The 16,367-nt window shown below is 37.6% G+C and overlaps 1 protein-coding gene across 1 annotated transcript; it reads right to left on the bottom strand.

Moving 5' to 3' along the window:
- Window positions 1-4,265: 4,265 nt before the first annotated feature.
- Window positions 4,266-15,902, bottom strand: LOC102078562 (leukocyte immunoglobulin-like receptor subfamily B member 1). The gene is made up of 15 exons (XM_019365451.2): window positions 15,842-15,902; window positions 15,435-15,467; window positions 14,512-14,784; window positions 11,636-11,783; window positions 9,749-9,867; window positions 7,024-7,302; window positions 6,262-6,381; window positions 6,110-6,125; window positions 5,939-6,030; window positions 5,483-5,533; window positions 5,313-5,375; window positions 5,153-5,212; window positions 4,734-4,796; window positions 4,456-4,518; window positions 4,266-4,344 (listed from the first exon to the last, which is right to left on the bottom strand). The coding sequence occupies exons 1-15, from the start codon at window positions 15,876-15,878 to the stop codon at window positions 4,337-4,339; spliced, it is 1,425 nt and encodes a 474-aa protein (XP_019220996.1). The 5' UTR covers window positions 15,879-15,902; the 3' UTR covers window positions 4,266-4,336.
- Between the last annotated feature and the right edge of the window lie 465 nt (window positions 15,903-16,367).

The following is a 16,367-nucleotide window of genomic DNA, read 5'->3' as shown; positions in this document are numbered from 1 at the left end:
GGAGATGAATCTAATGTCCTTTTTCTCCAGCAGGTGAGGATGCAGCAAGAGTGCTTCATAGAGTAAATCTGTTTGAAGTGTAACTATATAAGCTAGGAGCACTTAAACTGCATCTGAATAAATCAAAACAAACTGTTCTTCGGGCTTTTTTGTGGAGAATGAGAATTATGTAAATGGCGTCATGACAAGCATGTATATCCTGACCTTTGACCTCTACCCTGAGGGTGTAGTTGGGCTGTGGGACTTTGATGCCATGTTAGGGTCCATTTATATCAGGGAAAAGTCACTGTGAGTCAGTAAAAGTGGCTTTTTTCTAAAGTAATGCTGTTCATCCCTAGATCAGATTTTCAGATACTTTTACGATCAATGCAAAGAAACACTGAAGCTGTTCTGGAGGCACATGATGCACACACACCTGACTGACACACTTTTCCTTTAATTTGTCATCTGTTTATGATGGCACTTTCAGAATAAAGGTGTTGTGTCAGCAGCCTAAGATTTTATGTCTGACACAATGATGAAATGATGAAATCAACCATGTGAGACAATGTTTTGCTTTTTTATACATTACATTTATTAACACTCATCACGTGTATATTTGTGAAGGTCCTTTGGAGTATTGGGAGTCAGATTTAAGTAAAAATCTGTAAGTAATCTGGAACTCCACATATGTGTTCCTGTATATTGTTAAAACATATCACTCCCATTGAACCCATTGGGACCCATTGAACTGCACATCCTATTGACCAATATCACTCCTCCCAGTGGATGTAAAAATTCTCGCAAACATATTAGCTCGGCGACTAGAATCGATCATGCCTTCAATTATTTCAGAGGATCAGACGGGATTTATAAGGGGAAGACGCTCACATTCCAACATAAGAAGACTTCTCAGTGTCATCCTCTCTTCAACATCTTCTAACATTCAGAAGCCATAATATCTCTTGACGCCGAGAAGGCCTTCGATAGGGTAGAGTGGGCCTATCTCCTCTTTTCCCTAAGACAGTTTGGTTTTAATAATAATTTTGTCTCATGGGTCAAACTCCTCTACTCCTCTCCGTGTGCCTCTGTCTGCACAAATAATCAAAGCTTCACTCCATTCTCACTCTTTCAGGGAACAAGACAGGGGTGCCCATTATCCCCGTTACTATTTGCATTAGCGATTGAACCACTCTCAGCAGCTTTAAAGATGGTGGAAGGATTCGGAGGGATTGATAGTTGGGGTATAAAACATTAGGTGTCCCTTTATGCAGATGATTTGCTTCTCTATGTTAATGATCCTTTATCAAATATCCCTCGCATTTGGCAGTATTAGACTCCTTTGGACGCCTATCTGGATACAAGCTTAACATTTCCAAAAGTGAATACGTCCTTATTAACCAAATGGCTGCAGACATACCTACATCAACTACACCCTTTAAAATAGCCAACTCAGGGTTCAAATGTCTCGGCATTGCAATTACACCATCTCTGCGAACAATGCGAGAACAGAACCTTACTAACAACAAAGGTTAAGTCTGATCTACAAAGATGGAACTACTTACCGCTGTCCCGAGCTGGTAGGATTCAAATTATAAAAATGAACGTATTACCAAGATATCTAAATGTTTTTCAGTGTTTGCCCATTTATCTTCCTAAATCATTTTTTACAGCTGTAAATGAAGCTATTTCATTTTTCATTTGGGCCGGCAAATGTCCAAGGGCTAGTCGCTCGCTTCTCTATAGGGATAGAGCAGGATTAGTGCTGTCCAATCTAATTAGTTATTATTGGGCATCCAACATGCATAAAATATTATCGTGGTGCACGTCCTCTCAAACCAATTGGTGCCAGAGCAAAGTGGCCTCCTGCTCCTCGTTGTTACGTGCTTTAGCATGCGATGCCTTACAGTCACCCTCATTAAGCTTATCTTCCAACCCAGTTGTTGCTGGAACATTGAAAATTTGGTCACAAATAACAAGTTTCGATCAATTTGTTTCTCACTTTAATCTGATTTTCTTCACTATTTCCAGCTGCAACATTTTGCAAAAAAACACTCAACTTCATTCCCACATATCCCAACTCCCACCAGAATAGACTTGGTTCTTAAAGCTAATACCCTGTTAAAGGTCCACATCGCTTACCTTTACAAACTAGTTTCTCCACCCAGTGAATCTTTTTCCATAGGGCTGAGATGAAATGGGAATCAGAACTCCACATGAGCTTCTCTGAGTCGTTCTATGGCTGTAGGGGCCATTCATTCATCCAGTTGTGCAGGACTTTGATTAATACAATTTGAAGTCCTCCACAGACTATACTACAGTAAAGAAAAAAAAACTTTACCCAGAGAAATTTGATGACAAATGCAATAGATGCTCACAGACACCTTGCAACCTTACTGACATGTTTTGGGCATGCCCCAAGTTTCTGAATTTTGGCATCAATCAAAAACTGCTTACATGACATTCTAGGACTCCTAAAAGTGGAGAAGATAACATTTTTCCTCAGAGGCTCGTCTGATAGAGTCTCTGTTCACTGGAAACCATTGCTTAAATACTTAGAAAAACTACCAGCTACAGAAATCTCTTTGTAGTCTATTATACGACTGTGCACAAACTCTTCTGTTTCTACCGGCAGTTGCTGTCCCATCTCAAAAGATTACTTCATTTAAGATACTCTAGTATTTACTCAGAATGAGGAGCAAGTAGCCATTAATATTAATATTAATTTACAAGGATTAGCACTAGCACCTTGCTGTTATTTTTTTTTTAATTGTGTGGGTTAACACATCTTTCTGTAGTATATTTACTTTCCAATTACCAGGGGAGGAGGAGGGTTGGGGGGAGATCATCCTTTCTGTATGTACCTTTGCATTTTATAACTGTCTGGTATTTGATAAATAAAAGTTACAAAAAAAACCCCAAAACATATCACATCATTGTTGCATTCATAATTTATTAAATACATCATAAAACATGCTGTTACTTTTGCATTTACCGCTTAATTAAATCAACAGGAACACAGGACTGCATTCAGACCATATAACATCAGAACATGATTAAAAATGAGATTTTATTGGGAACTAAAATAACTGAAAGTCAACAAATTAGTTACAAATGGTGACAGGACAAAATAAAAAGTCACCAGTGTGCGTGTTGCTCTCCCACTTTATAAGACAAGGGCATGATTGATAGTGAAGAGGGAAACCCATCTACAGCACATACAGTTGAGTTATTAGAGCACATGATCAGCAGTGTTTATGGTGATTTTGCAGAGGAAAATTCCAAGCTAGCTCGACCCAGCTGGTTAAGTATACACCTGACTGAGCAGGACCCTGACCTGTGCCCTCCTCCTGACAGGATCCCACCTTACTGTGACTAAAGAATGAGACTCTGCAGGGTCAAAGAGATGTTTTGTTTCTGTATTGTTCTCTGTTGAACCTGTCTGGATTTTTAGCTCTGATATTTGTGTCATATTAATAAATTCTTGTGTGACCAGTTAATGCTCAAAAGTGAGTGTTATGGAAAATTATAATACTGCGACTTCTCTGAGTCATGCTGATTTACCACATGTACAAGTTCTCTTTTCCTTTGACTGCATCCTGTGACAGCAGCACACAGAGAGCTTCTCTCTGTAAATGTTCTACTTCAGTCCTCTGTGTCAGATACATGCAGACTGCTGTCATGCTCTGTACTGTTAGTGACCACTGTGCAAATCATACTCACATCTGTTTATTTCAGGTTTCCATGACAACGCTGATGCAAACTGTTTATGTGTTTGTGTTGTTAGTTTGTGGATAATCTCATACAGAAAAAAAATCAAACATAAACATTAAAAGTTTAACTTTAAAAAGATTTTACTTTTTCCCTTCTAACAATAGATGAATAAAAACATCAGAGACAAAATAGATACATAAAACACATGTATTCATATATTCAAATGTATTCACTGCCTATCATATATTTCTTATTTATATAATGTATGAGATCTTTAGACAAACACAGTTAAAGTATTTGTTGGTCCCATATCAGTATTTACATGTGAAACACTGCAAACACTGACTTTAAGTTGTGCTGTCAGATACTAAAGATCACATATTTCACACTTTGTTCTCACTGATGTTGGAACATGTTAGATACATTCAAGGTTTATTACAAAATCTTTATACAAATAACTGAATATAAAGAGCATGAATATTAAATAGGAATACACCTCCATTTGTTTTATACTAAACTGTATGATATAATGATTTAATATTGTAACTGTACATAAAGCTGAGCATGTCTGATATTTGGGGAGCAGAGGAGCAAGAGTGGCTTCATAAAAAGCTTCTTCTTGGCTTTGCTGCTACAGCTCTCCTCACTGACCTGTAAGACAAGCACAAAAAGACAAAGTGATTTCCAACATGTAAAGATATTATGAGCTGAAGACATTTAATAATGTGAAGAATAAATCAGCCTGCATGGCAGCAGAATTACTGAGAGAGCTTCCTGATGTGACTTCAGAATAAACTGCTGCATCAGCTGCAGGACTTGATTTTCCTGTGAATGAAGAGAAGATCATTGAAAACAATAATATCATTAACCAGGAGGAAACTTGATGTCTCCACTAATGCAAAGATAAAAGAGTATGATAGATTTTATTAACCAACTAATGAATACATAAATATAAATATTAAAATAAACAGATTTACATTTTAAGAGCAGATAAACATGTTGAACAATATTCAGTGGAGATGATGGCAGACTTTGCTCACCTTTGTTTTTCTTGGCTTTTTCTTTTTTGGGCTGTTTGACCTCAGCATACATCAGACTGTCCTCTAAAAGAGACGTCAGAGCTCAGGACACATTTGTTCAGCACAGATATGATGACAAGAACATTACTACAGAGTAAAAACATGAGAGAAACTATTTAGTTTGGGGACATATAGATGGACAATACCATACTGTACAATAACAATATCATTCTGTATATGAAGCAGACAAACTTACACTAAACTCTGAACGGCCCTCGATGTGTATAAGATTCAACTCTGCTGATGTGTAGTGGTCGTATGTAGTAGCTAAGCTTGGTAAGTGAATAACTAAACTCCATGTTGACCTATAATTACCTGCAATATAATGATGTGATGACACATTCAAGTACAAACACTGAATGAGACTGTTGTGACTGTACCTGCAGCTCCCGTCTGCACCTCAGAGTAAACAGCACTCTGCTCTGGTTTATGATGCTTCCCTGTTAAGATGATCAGATTAATGAAAATAATTAATACATCTGAAACACTTTAAAAATGTTCCAGGTTTTTATTTCTACACTGAGTGTTTTGTGTACTCACTCTTCTTTCCAAAGTTTTGAAGTGTAATAACAGAGTATGTGACGTCTCGGGGTTCATCTGCACCTGAAATATAAAAATGTTTGTAAACACATCACATGCAGTTAGTCTCCTCAAATCAAAAGCTTCTTGCATCTCTAGCTGCTCTGAGCTTTTCTAAATGTGAACTGTACCAGTTCCAGTGTCTTCCTCTAGTGTGATGGATTCACAGAGGTTAGCATCACCTTCATGAAAATGAAAAGAAACCAGAGTCAGAGTTTCATTTTAATGTCATCAGTCAAAGAAACAGTTTCATTAGTTGTGTTTAAATCAAATCCAGGACTATCAGATATTTTCAGTCCATGAACCCATCATGGTGTTACTGTTTGTGTTGTTCTGATATGAAACAATAACATTTGTGGATTCTTTCAGTCGAGTTAAAGAAACATCAGGTTGTAAAATCCTGTTTGTTTCTGATCTTTTGTGCATGTAGTCAGTTGGTTATTTGGATGTTTGTCCAACTGGATTTTGATAAATGTTCTTTGAAAAACTGCTGAGCACAAACTGAACCTAAGAAATGTTCCTGTTAATGGAGACTGAATGAAAAGTCAATATTAATAATGATAATAAAGATCGGTTTAAGTGCTGACCAGGATGAAGAGAGTTGTATTCATGAGTTTCATTCTGGTTGACTCCATGATTTGTGGAGGAGCCCGGACTGTGACTCTCAGACTGGATCCACCTAAAACATGAAATAAACACAATAAACTCAAAAGTAACTGATGTTTGTTTAAAATAATAATAAAAAGTATTTTACCAACCTGGTGAAGCAGGAATCTGTGAAAGAGACAAATGTTATTACACATGTTTGTGATGTGAATTGTTCCATAAGAGTTCACATATATGTGTGAATAATTAAAGTCCATGTAGTAAATAAACTCTCTAATACAGCATGAAAAGAAGAGGCTCTTACACTTAAACTGTCTGCAGCGATACAACAAGAGCAGGAGAATAATAATGAGAGAGACTCCACAAACCAGTCCAACCATCAACCACACAGGAGATGAAGAGCTGTCAGCTCCTGACACAGTTACTGTAACAACAAACAATAAAGCTTAATTATATTTTAAATTTCATAACATCAGTTTATAAAAATTCTCTTGAAAAAGATCCAGTTCATCTTTTTCCCTCGACTAGAAATCACTTTGAATCAACTCCTGCTGTGTTTAAATGATTTGACTCCACACAATGAACACAAAATGTTGACTTCAGTAAATCTGCTTTACAAACTTTTACTATATAAATATGTCAAACATGACAAATGTTAATATAAAGAAACAAAAACTGATGTTTACATTGAGATTTTCTGTTTCCTGTCAGAAACTGTCAGCATGACTCCGCTCTGTGGTTTGATGTTGTGACTCCTGTTCTACACTACTTGCAGTGTTACTTGTAGAATTGCTACAGAACTAATTGTGAATTTATGTTGATTTGGAGATTTGCTGAAAGTGGTTGTTTCACATTCATAATCCCACCTAGTCTCCCCTCCTTGGATCACATTCCTGACACTGATTCTCTAGACTCCACATTTTACATGACTATTCATATTCAACCATTTCCAATAAGAACATTATTACAATGTCAAAGAGGTTACCATGAGGTATAATGCTGTTTGGCCTTCATATTAATCCTCAATCATCAATCTGTTCAACATTGTTGCTGAATCCAAACTCACCAGTTGTGTTAATCTGAACTTCTTGGCTGTCCTCTGTGTAGTAAACTGGGTTTCCTCTTCCTCCTCTGCACCTGTAGAGTCCTTCCTGTGAGACACTGATTTGTCCATTTGAGTGGAAAACTGCATCTTGTGTGGTCAGGGCTTCAGAGGATTTCTCATCTCTGTACCAGTAGTATTTCCATCCAGATGATGATGATGGGTTCACAGAGCAGGTCAGGGTCACACTGCCCCCTACTGGAACAGCTGTGTTATCAGCTCTCAGTTTGGCCTTTGGTTTATCTGCAGTTCAGTTTAGAAAATGAACAAAAGTCAATGACTGAATCAGAACATTTTAAATAATTAGACAGAAATGGATGGATGATATCAGCAAACCGTGCACTCTGTACCACTCTCATACCCATTTTGATCAGCACTGTGAATTTTCATATTTACTTTGCTGTATTTTTTTTAAAGTATACGTTTTAAATGCTATACTTAATTTAAAGCATTACTGATAAGTTTACTTATAAGCAATCAACAGATGACTATAAAAGTTAAACATTTCCAGATCTTTAAGTTATCCAAATCCTAATGACTGAGCAGGATTGTGTAATGAACATTTCTGAATTTGAAAACTTAAAAAAAAATAGAGAAAAAATAAAAAAGTGTTCTCACACTAATGCACTCCAAGACGAAGTCATTAGGTTCTTTTCATTGTTGTGATACAGATGCAAACACACATTAAAATCCCTCAGTGTAACATGTCTGAGTGATATCTGAGGATAAATCTCAATAATCTGAATAAATAACATACCAGCACAGACCAGCGTCCAATACAATGAGGCCATATTTCAGTCTGCAGTTCAGTTTTCATTCAGTGAAAAAAGACAAAGAATGTGTTGCTCATGAGACCAGACTCTTTAATCACTTTGCACAAACCTGAAGCCTCCATGTGTGCAGCAAAATACAGAGACAGTGGATTTAATGTTTCTTAGTGGATGTGGTGGAGCAGCTGAGACAGATTCAGCATTTGTTCTGCATTTCATCTTTCATGTATTAGAGCTGCACAGCAGAGAAGTTACTCTCATATGTTTTGTTCTCTTCACTGTGAATAAAAAGCTGCTGTTCAGGTTTTTGTTGTTGGAATAAAAACTAAACATTTTACTGACCAACATGAAAGACAGTTATAAAGCTGTAAGAAAGAAGAAGTGCTTTTTCCTTATTTAGATACTCTGGATCTTGTCCAATATTTTCATGTGTGCGCGGGTGCACGGGTATGTTGGTATGGGTATATATATCTGTAGGTTGTGTATCCTTCGAGGTGTTACTGGGGTTATTGAAAATGTGTATATGTGTGTATGTGTATATACGTAGGTATGGATAGATAGAAACATAGATATATATATATATAAATTAATAAATAATAAAAAAAAAATACACATAACATATAATGTAATTGCAAGGAGGTATTTCTGTAGTCTATTCATTACTACATAGTGGAAAAGGGGTGGGATTAAATAAGCTTATGCTTCTTCCTGCTCCTTTTTGAACATGAAAGTTATTTGTAGTTGTGGTTGCTCGTTTTCCTTTTGTTTTGCTTTGTTTATTTGTCTCTTTGAATTCTATGTTGTTGTACTTTTTTAACATGTTCAAAATAAAGATTCAATCAATCAATCAATCAATCAATCAAAGATCTTACATGATACAGTCAGTGTGATGATATCACTCCACTCTGAGAAGAAATAGTCCCTTCTGCCCCGGCAGCTGTATCCTCCACTGTCAGACTCAGTAGCTCTGATGATTCTGTATTCATTGGATGTTGGAGGTGTGTTTAACTTGGCTGCTCTCCATTCATACGTCCACTGAGCTCCTTCACCTCCCTGAATCTCACATCTGACAGTGACTGTCTCACCGCTGTATATCTGAGTCCAGGATGGCTGCAGGGTCACAGTGGGCTTACTGGGAACTGTTCACAGAAAAATATCCAGTTAGAGACAAATACAAACATGAAGATAAAAAAGACTGAATACATTCTTCTATTTGTCTGTAGTTGTCTCTCATCTCAGGGTTAATAAACTCACAGTTGTTGAATAAAGTTGTTAGCATAGAACACAAAATGACATCTCTCAGCTTGGCAGAAATAAAATAATTAAACTCACGAGTTTCTGTAACTGTGACGTCACTGCTGTCCTCTGTGTAGTAAACTGGATCTCCTCTCCCTCCTCTGCAGTGGTACAGACCTCCTTGTGAGACACTAATAACTCTGTTTGCTTCATTTCCTCTCATGAGCTGAGCTTTAGAAGAGACTGAATCACGTCTGAACCAGTCAAACTTCCAGCCAGCAGAGCCCTCCACAGAGCAGCTCAGTGTCACACTGCCCCCTGCTGGTATGACTGAACTGTGTGCTGTCAGTGTGGCTCTGGGTTTACTTGCTGTTGAAGAAACAAAATAAGAAAACATTCAAACATAATCAAGAATAAACTTGTTACAGTACTGATCACACTTTAAACACTGATTAATTTATCTAAAAACACAAACAGTAATTAGTAATCCTGCATGCAGGGATGGGAGTAGAGAACTGGTTCCCAGTAGTCTAAGTCCTAGGAATCATTAGTCTCTGCCTGCTTATCGATCCCACTTATCGGTTCTTGAACTCTCGCTTTCAGTTTGCAGTAACAGTTTTCCTGTTAAGACAGATGTAAACATTAAAAGATTAAATGTCAGCATGAATCATGGTCCAACTTACATGAAACTGTCAGTCTGAAGGCATCACTCCATCCTGTTAAGAGATAGTCACTGCTACCCCGACATCTGTAGTCTCCACTGTGGGACACTGAAACTCTGCTGATCCTGTATTCACTGGATGTTGGAGGGCTGTTTGTGTTGGGGGTGTTTCTTCGAGGTAACTTCCATTCATATTTCATCTCCCTGTTTTCACCTTCCTTTATTTCACATTTTAAGGTTATTGTCTCACCAGTGAACATTTGAGACCAACTCTGCTGCACTTTCACAACAGCCTGAACTGTTCCCCAACAAACAAATAAAAATAGAAAATAAAAGAATATCAGGAAACAAAACTTTCATTTTCATCAGGTACTACTTTTACATTAATCATGAATTTGTTTCATTTCAGAACAAAACTTAACACTCACCAATCATAACTGGAGTGCTGTCCTCTGTGTAGTAAACTGGATCTCCTCTCCCTCCTCTGCAGTGGTACAGACCTCCTTGTGAGACACTAATAACTCTGTTTGCTTCATTTCCTCTCATGAGCTGAGCTTTAGAAGAGACTGAATCACGTCTGAACCAGTCAAACTTCCAGCCAGCAGAGCCCTCCACAGAGCAGCTCAGTGTCACACTGCCCCCTGCTGGTATGATTGAACTTTGTGCTGTCAGTGTGGCTCTGGGTTTACTTGCTGTTGTAGTTACAGGAAAAAGTTCATCGGGTCGTCACTTGCTTCAGGAAGAACTTTGTTATAGAAATGATCAAACTTTACACATTCACTCAGTCATTTAGCTTCTAGCACCAAAACACAAAATATTTACCTGCATGTGACACATTAGACTGTCTTCATACAAACTACACTACAGATTCCCTCTGATTTATTCTTCATCTATTCAAAGACAAATGTTGGACATACAAATTACTTTTAGATGTTTTGTGTCCTCTCTGCATTTCCCTTTAATACTCTAAAGTGACACTACACTGAATGGTGTCTGTTATTCCTGTGGGGATTCAAGGGAGTTGCATCATATTTACACCGAGCCTATTCACCCACATCAGTGTTCATTAATGTCAATCTTTATCTTTGGGATTTGGCTACAACATTAAAATAAGAAATGAAATGAGGCCATGTTGGAGGATTTGGTTCAGCTTATATGAGGTGAAAAAGCTGAATAAAGCTGAATAAAGGTGCAGCATATGATGCTCATGAGTTGCAAATTCTGCTGGGTTTCCCAGAATGCAACACTGGTCTAGTTTTATAAAGAGATGTTTAATTCATGCAGGGAAACACAAAGTCTTAATGCAAGAAACATGATGAAAATCTAAACATGAGTGATAAAAGCTTTTCTTTAGTAAAAACATTTGTCAGCAGAGTTTTTAAAAACGAATCTGCATCCACAGTAAAATTAAACGGCTTCTTTCTTTGGCTCCACCAAATTTCATAAACTGTGTCTTGGTATTTGTTTCCTCACTGAAAGACAGACTGAAGAACTGCTGGTATCACTGCTGTGTTTGTCCTCTCCGCTCTCACTGTGGCTCTGTGACACAGGTGATCTGCTTTACTTGAAAACTACACTACAGATGCACCTGATTTATTATTTATTCATTAAAACTGTCATCTCGTTTCATTCCCCTTTAAATGAGTTATTTCAGAGTCACAGTGCACTCAGCTGTTTGTCTGTTTGCACAGTGAGTTTCTTGGAGGGTCTGAATTGTTTCTTGATGTTGAGTTTAAACAGACGTAGAAATGAAAACAGAAAACTTCAGTTTGAATTGTAGAGCAGCTTACATGAAACTGTCAGTCTGAAGGCATCACTCCATCCTGTTAAGAGATAGTCACTGCTACCCCGACATCTGTAGTCTCCACTGTGGGACACTGAAACTCTGCTGATCCTGTATTCGCTGGATGTTGGAGGGCTGTTTGTGTTGGGTGCTGTCCATTCATATTTCCACACCTTTCCTTCACCTCCCTGAATCTCACATCTGAGAGTGATTGTCTCACCAGTGAATATCTGAGACCAGCTGTGCTGCAGTTTCACATCGATCCTGTTGGAAACTTTCCACAGCAAAATTTCTCAGTTAGGACACAAAGGGAATGAACATTGCAAAACACTGCATTAATGAAAACATTCACTATTATTTCCATATTTATTTTCAGAAAGGAGCTCAAGGTGATGATCATTTATATGAAAAAGTCATTTATGGCCCCACCTGTCAGGTCATTTATGGGGGATAATAAAAGTAACATAATTTTATACCAAATCACAATCATGCAGTGGTGAAGGCTGGGAGCCTGATACCCAGAACGGAGATGTCGGAGTGGGAAACTGGATGTTTTCACCTGACTGACTCTAAATCTACTGACAGGAAAGGCCAAGCCCTGACCTGGTGCCCCTCCCCTGAAACATGGCTGTGTTTATCACCTTATGATGACATTGTTCAGGTGGAGGGATGCGGTAAATAAATATGAATTATTTTCAGAAAGAAAGTTAAAGTAAAACTTTCATTACCTTGGCTAAGATTGGTGATTTATACATGTGAATTTCACACATTATTTGCACCATTATTGTATCAATGAAATGTTTAAAGAATTCATTGCTTCACAGGTTGTGACCATGTCTTAGCTTATCAGGAGCTTTGCCATGTCTGAGTGTCTGAGTGCAGTCAGTGAAACCTGTGACCAGTTTTCTACTAGGACTGAGTCACTAACACCAGTACAGAGGTCTGATCACCCAGTAACTGCAAAATATACAGAAAACACACGTGCTGCTCACATCTGTAGTACATACCTGAAAATAGCAAGCCACACACGTGTCAGTCATTGTTATTGTTATTGTTATTATTATTATTATTATTATTATTATTATTATTATTATTATTATTATTATTCGGCCGTCACAGATAAAAATGTCTGCCTTCAGGATATGAAAGTCTTTACACACCTGGCTGTATTTAGAGCGCTTTACTAATCCCTGGTTGGGCCCGTTAATAATTACGTGATCATCATGGGCCCCGGGGCCTCTTTGTGGTCCTTCTGTGAGTTTTGTCCTTTTCTGCTGATACAGTTTGCTGGACCCCTCCTGCTCTGTTGGCTCAGGTTGACTGACAGTGTGGGTCATAACATCTGACACTTAACTCTTCATGGTCGTCTTCAGGTGTGGTCATGCTACCCTAATCCCTCTTTTGGCAAAGTGGGCAACAAATCTGAATAACTTTAAGAAAACTGGTACTAACCCACAACCTTAGATTGCTGGTACCCCCATAAATAGTGTTTGTGCCTCGTCATGAGGAATAAATATTGTAATAGCTAATATCGTGTTTGCTTGTTGGCTCTATAATTAAAAGCAGATCCCCAGAAACCTCCTGATTGTTGGGCCAGCTGCTCCTCCAGGGGATGGGAGGTGTTTGGACGCTGCATTAATGCATCACCCGTTTCTTTGCTCCTGCCTCAGCTTGTAATGTGTGTCTGGCTGATCAGTGTTGGCTGATTAACCACAGTAATGTTTGTTTTTAACATATTTTCTCAGATATTTTTCTTTCTTATAGAATCTCATATATATTTATTGTATCCCTCTGCCTGAACAATGTCATTATTAGGTGATTAATCCAGCTGTTTCTCATTGGTCAGCTACAGCTCATGCCATCAGTTTATCACAGGATTTTTGATGAATCTAAAGAGGATATAAGTCTGGAGTGTGTCGAGATCCTGGTTCTGACTTTGTGTTTCTGAGTTTTTTGAGGTTGAATTCTTTGTTTGTTCATGTTTGCAGTTGTTTTTAAAGATCTCTATTTACTTTTGAGCATTTTTAGAGCCTTTAGTTCTTCTTATAATTTAGTCTCAGAGTTTCATTTGTTCCATCAGTGTTTCCTGTCTCATCCTCCTGTGTCAGTTCCCATTTGTTAACTTTATTACTGTGTCTGTTTCCCTGTTTAGTTATTAATCTACACTTCCTGTTTTATTGTGGTAATTTTAATCTAACATTTTATTTTGGTAGTCATTTGTTTCTTGTGTCTTATGTTGAGTTTTACTTCCCTCTCGCTGGTGTTTTAACATATTCAGGACTATTCATGGTGCCATAGATTCGCCTCATCCTAAGAGCATCATTCTGACTTGTGGTAGTTTAAGTTGTTCTGTTCCTCCAAACATCCTCCTTTAATTTTATTTCACCACAGATCTTCTCCATCGTTATGAATCTGTTGTATTCAGAGTAACTTTGTTGAAATTCTTCCTCCACACCTTTAGCTGAAATATTATCACACAGTTCTACAGTGAAAATGTTTTTGATGGCATATCAAAGAAAAACACTAACACTCGTCTGAAGACAGGTTTATAATCTCACTCAATATTTAAAACAAACAAACAGATTACAGATGAAGCTGAAACACAAATCACAAATACAGCAGAACACTAGATGCTACAGTGTGTGTGTGTGTGTGTGTGTGTGTGTGTGTGTGTAATTCCTCATCTTTCATCACATTACAGGATGAAGAAGTTTGATGTTTTCTTTTCTGCACAGTTCAGATCAATAACTTTAATCAGCTGTATTAGGTTCAATGATTTATCCACTAATTAAATACAAAACGTAGAACAAAATTTTCTGAGACAATTTAAAGGTCACAAACGCTGCATTAAGAGATTTCACATATTTAAAAATAATTATTCGTTGTAGAGAAAAGATGAGGTCACATCGTTCACTTTTTACATTACCAGTTTTTTAGAGTGAGTTTTCTCAAACTTTGAAGAACCCAAACTGTTTTAATCCAGATTAAAATGTTAAACTCACCAGTTTCCTGAATGATGACTGAGTCACTTTCTTCTGAGCCTGAATTTGTCCCTTTTATACGTCCTCTGCAGTTGTAGATGCCGCCTTCAGAGGTCACAAGTTCTCTCTTTGATTCATCAGCTACTACGATCTTCTGATTAGAGTATAATCGGGGTTCTCTGAACCAGTCATATTCAAAGTCAGCAGAGTGTTTTACATCACAGGTCAGTGTCACACTGCCCCCTGCTGGTATGGTTAATCTGTCTGCTGTCAGAGTGGCCTTCACTCCAAGTTCTGTAATTTAGAAAAAGATCAAAAGTATAAAATTGATGCTCTGAATGTTTGATGCAAATTTTAAATAATGTGAATCATCTTTTGGAGTTGGAGTTGCAGCCACACAATTCAACACACTGAACATCTACAGAGACTTTTGGAGTGACGTGTTAGACAGCTTCCAATCAAAACACCAAATGAGGGATGAAGGTAACAAACTCTATGCTGAGCTCAGAGCAGCATTTGGTTACCATGTTTGATATTGGATTTTCCTTTAATTTGTCATCAGTGTTTTATAACTCCAAGAGGTAATCCCCCGAAAAAAATCCCACTATATAATCCAGCATACATGGCAACAACATAACTCAGTGAGATAATCTGCACTACACACACTGTTGATATTTTCAGATCAGATAAACATGAAAAGAAAATCCACATGTATGAAGCCACAGCTCTTCAGTAAATATACAGTTTGTATCGTGGGTGTGTGTTTGAGTGCTCACACACTTAACATGGTTATATTAACATTTTAACCAATAATCTCAATGAAATGTTTGGTTTATGATGCAAAATATAACACAGAGGACGTCATTTAGAGCAACACAGGAGAAGCTAAATACTAGTTAAGATCAACACATATGATATAAATGGAAGAAAAAACAGTTTCTCACCTTCAGTGTTTCCATGGATGACTGTACTGAGCACTAAAGTAATGAAACATCATCAGACATTATACAACTGACAAAATCACAATAAATATATAAACTGAGGCTTTTTTTAAAGGTAAATCTTCAGATTGCACAGTTATTGCTCATCACCTAATTTATGTGTTTCAATCAGCTGTCAAACAGGCTGAAACATGAAGAAATCTTTAAAAAAACACATTAAAACTCAAACAATGTTTAAAAAGTGTGAACAGTAAATGTAATATATGCAACAGTTAAAACAGTCACTAGTCTGCTGTGTTGAAGCTGTCAGGTAAACTGGTTAAAGCAGTGATACACTGTAATTGTCACCAGTGAGAAACATTTTCCTTCATCACTGCCATTCAAACAGTAAAGGTGTGTATTGTACTCACAGAATAACCCCAGCAAACAGAGCAAAGAGTGCCCCATCCTCACGTCCAGCCCTGCACGCTGATCTGCGTCTAATCTCAAAGTGTTCGACTTTGCATTGATAATAAATGCAGAACAAAGAGAAGCTGCACTTAATGTAGATAAGACCAGAGTTTATATTCAGCTCCTCCTTCTATCACCTCTCTGTGCTTCCTTCTTTTTACACCAACCTCAAACAGCTCCTGTAGCTTTGACCACAGCAGTTGTGTGACGTGTTCACATTTCCTGTCCACTGCAAACATTTAAGCTTCTTCCTGTTTTGTGTTCCTACCTTTCTCTGTGATATACAAAGGTGCTCTGTTGCTTAGCGACACACTTTGCAGGTCATAGTTTTGTCTTTGTTGTCGTGTCCTGTGGATCTTGATCCTGCTGGAGTTTTTCTTCTTCTGCAGACTGAGAGTCATCTTCTCAGCCAGCATTTTGATATATTCATGGTGTCATAGATTCGCCTCATCTTAAAAGCACCGTTCTGACTTGTGGTTGTAAAAG

Source organism: Oreochromis niloticus, linkage group LG3, assembly GCF_001858045.2.
Source record: "Oreochromis niloticus isolate F11D_XX linkage group LG3, O_niloticus_UMD_NMBU, whole genome shotgun sequence".
NCBI lineage: Eukaryota > Metazoa > Chordata > Actinopteri > Cichliformes > Cichlidae > Oreochromis > Oreochromis niloticus.
The sequence above is the reverse complement of the archived record's forward strand: the minus strand, read 5'-3'. Positions and strand labels throughout refer to the sequence as shown.

Coding starts and splice junctions, on each gene's coding strand:
- LOC102078562 (XM_019365451.2), bottom strand. CDS start 15,878: ATGGGGCACTCTTTGCTCTGTTTGCTGGGGTTATTCT. Junction 9,868..11,635: donor AACACAAACAGCCCTCCAAC/ATCCAGCGAATA, acceptor CAGCCCTCCAAC/ATCCAGTGAATACAGGATCA. Junction 4,797..5,152: donor GGTGCAGACGGGAGCTGCAG/GTACAGTCACAA, acceptor CGTCTCTTTTAG/AGGACAGTCTGATGTATGCT.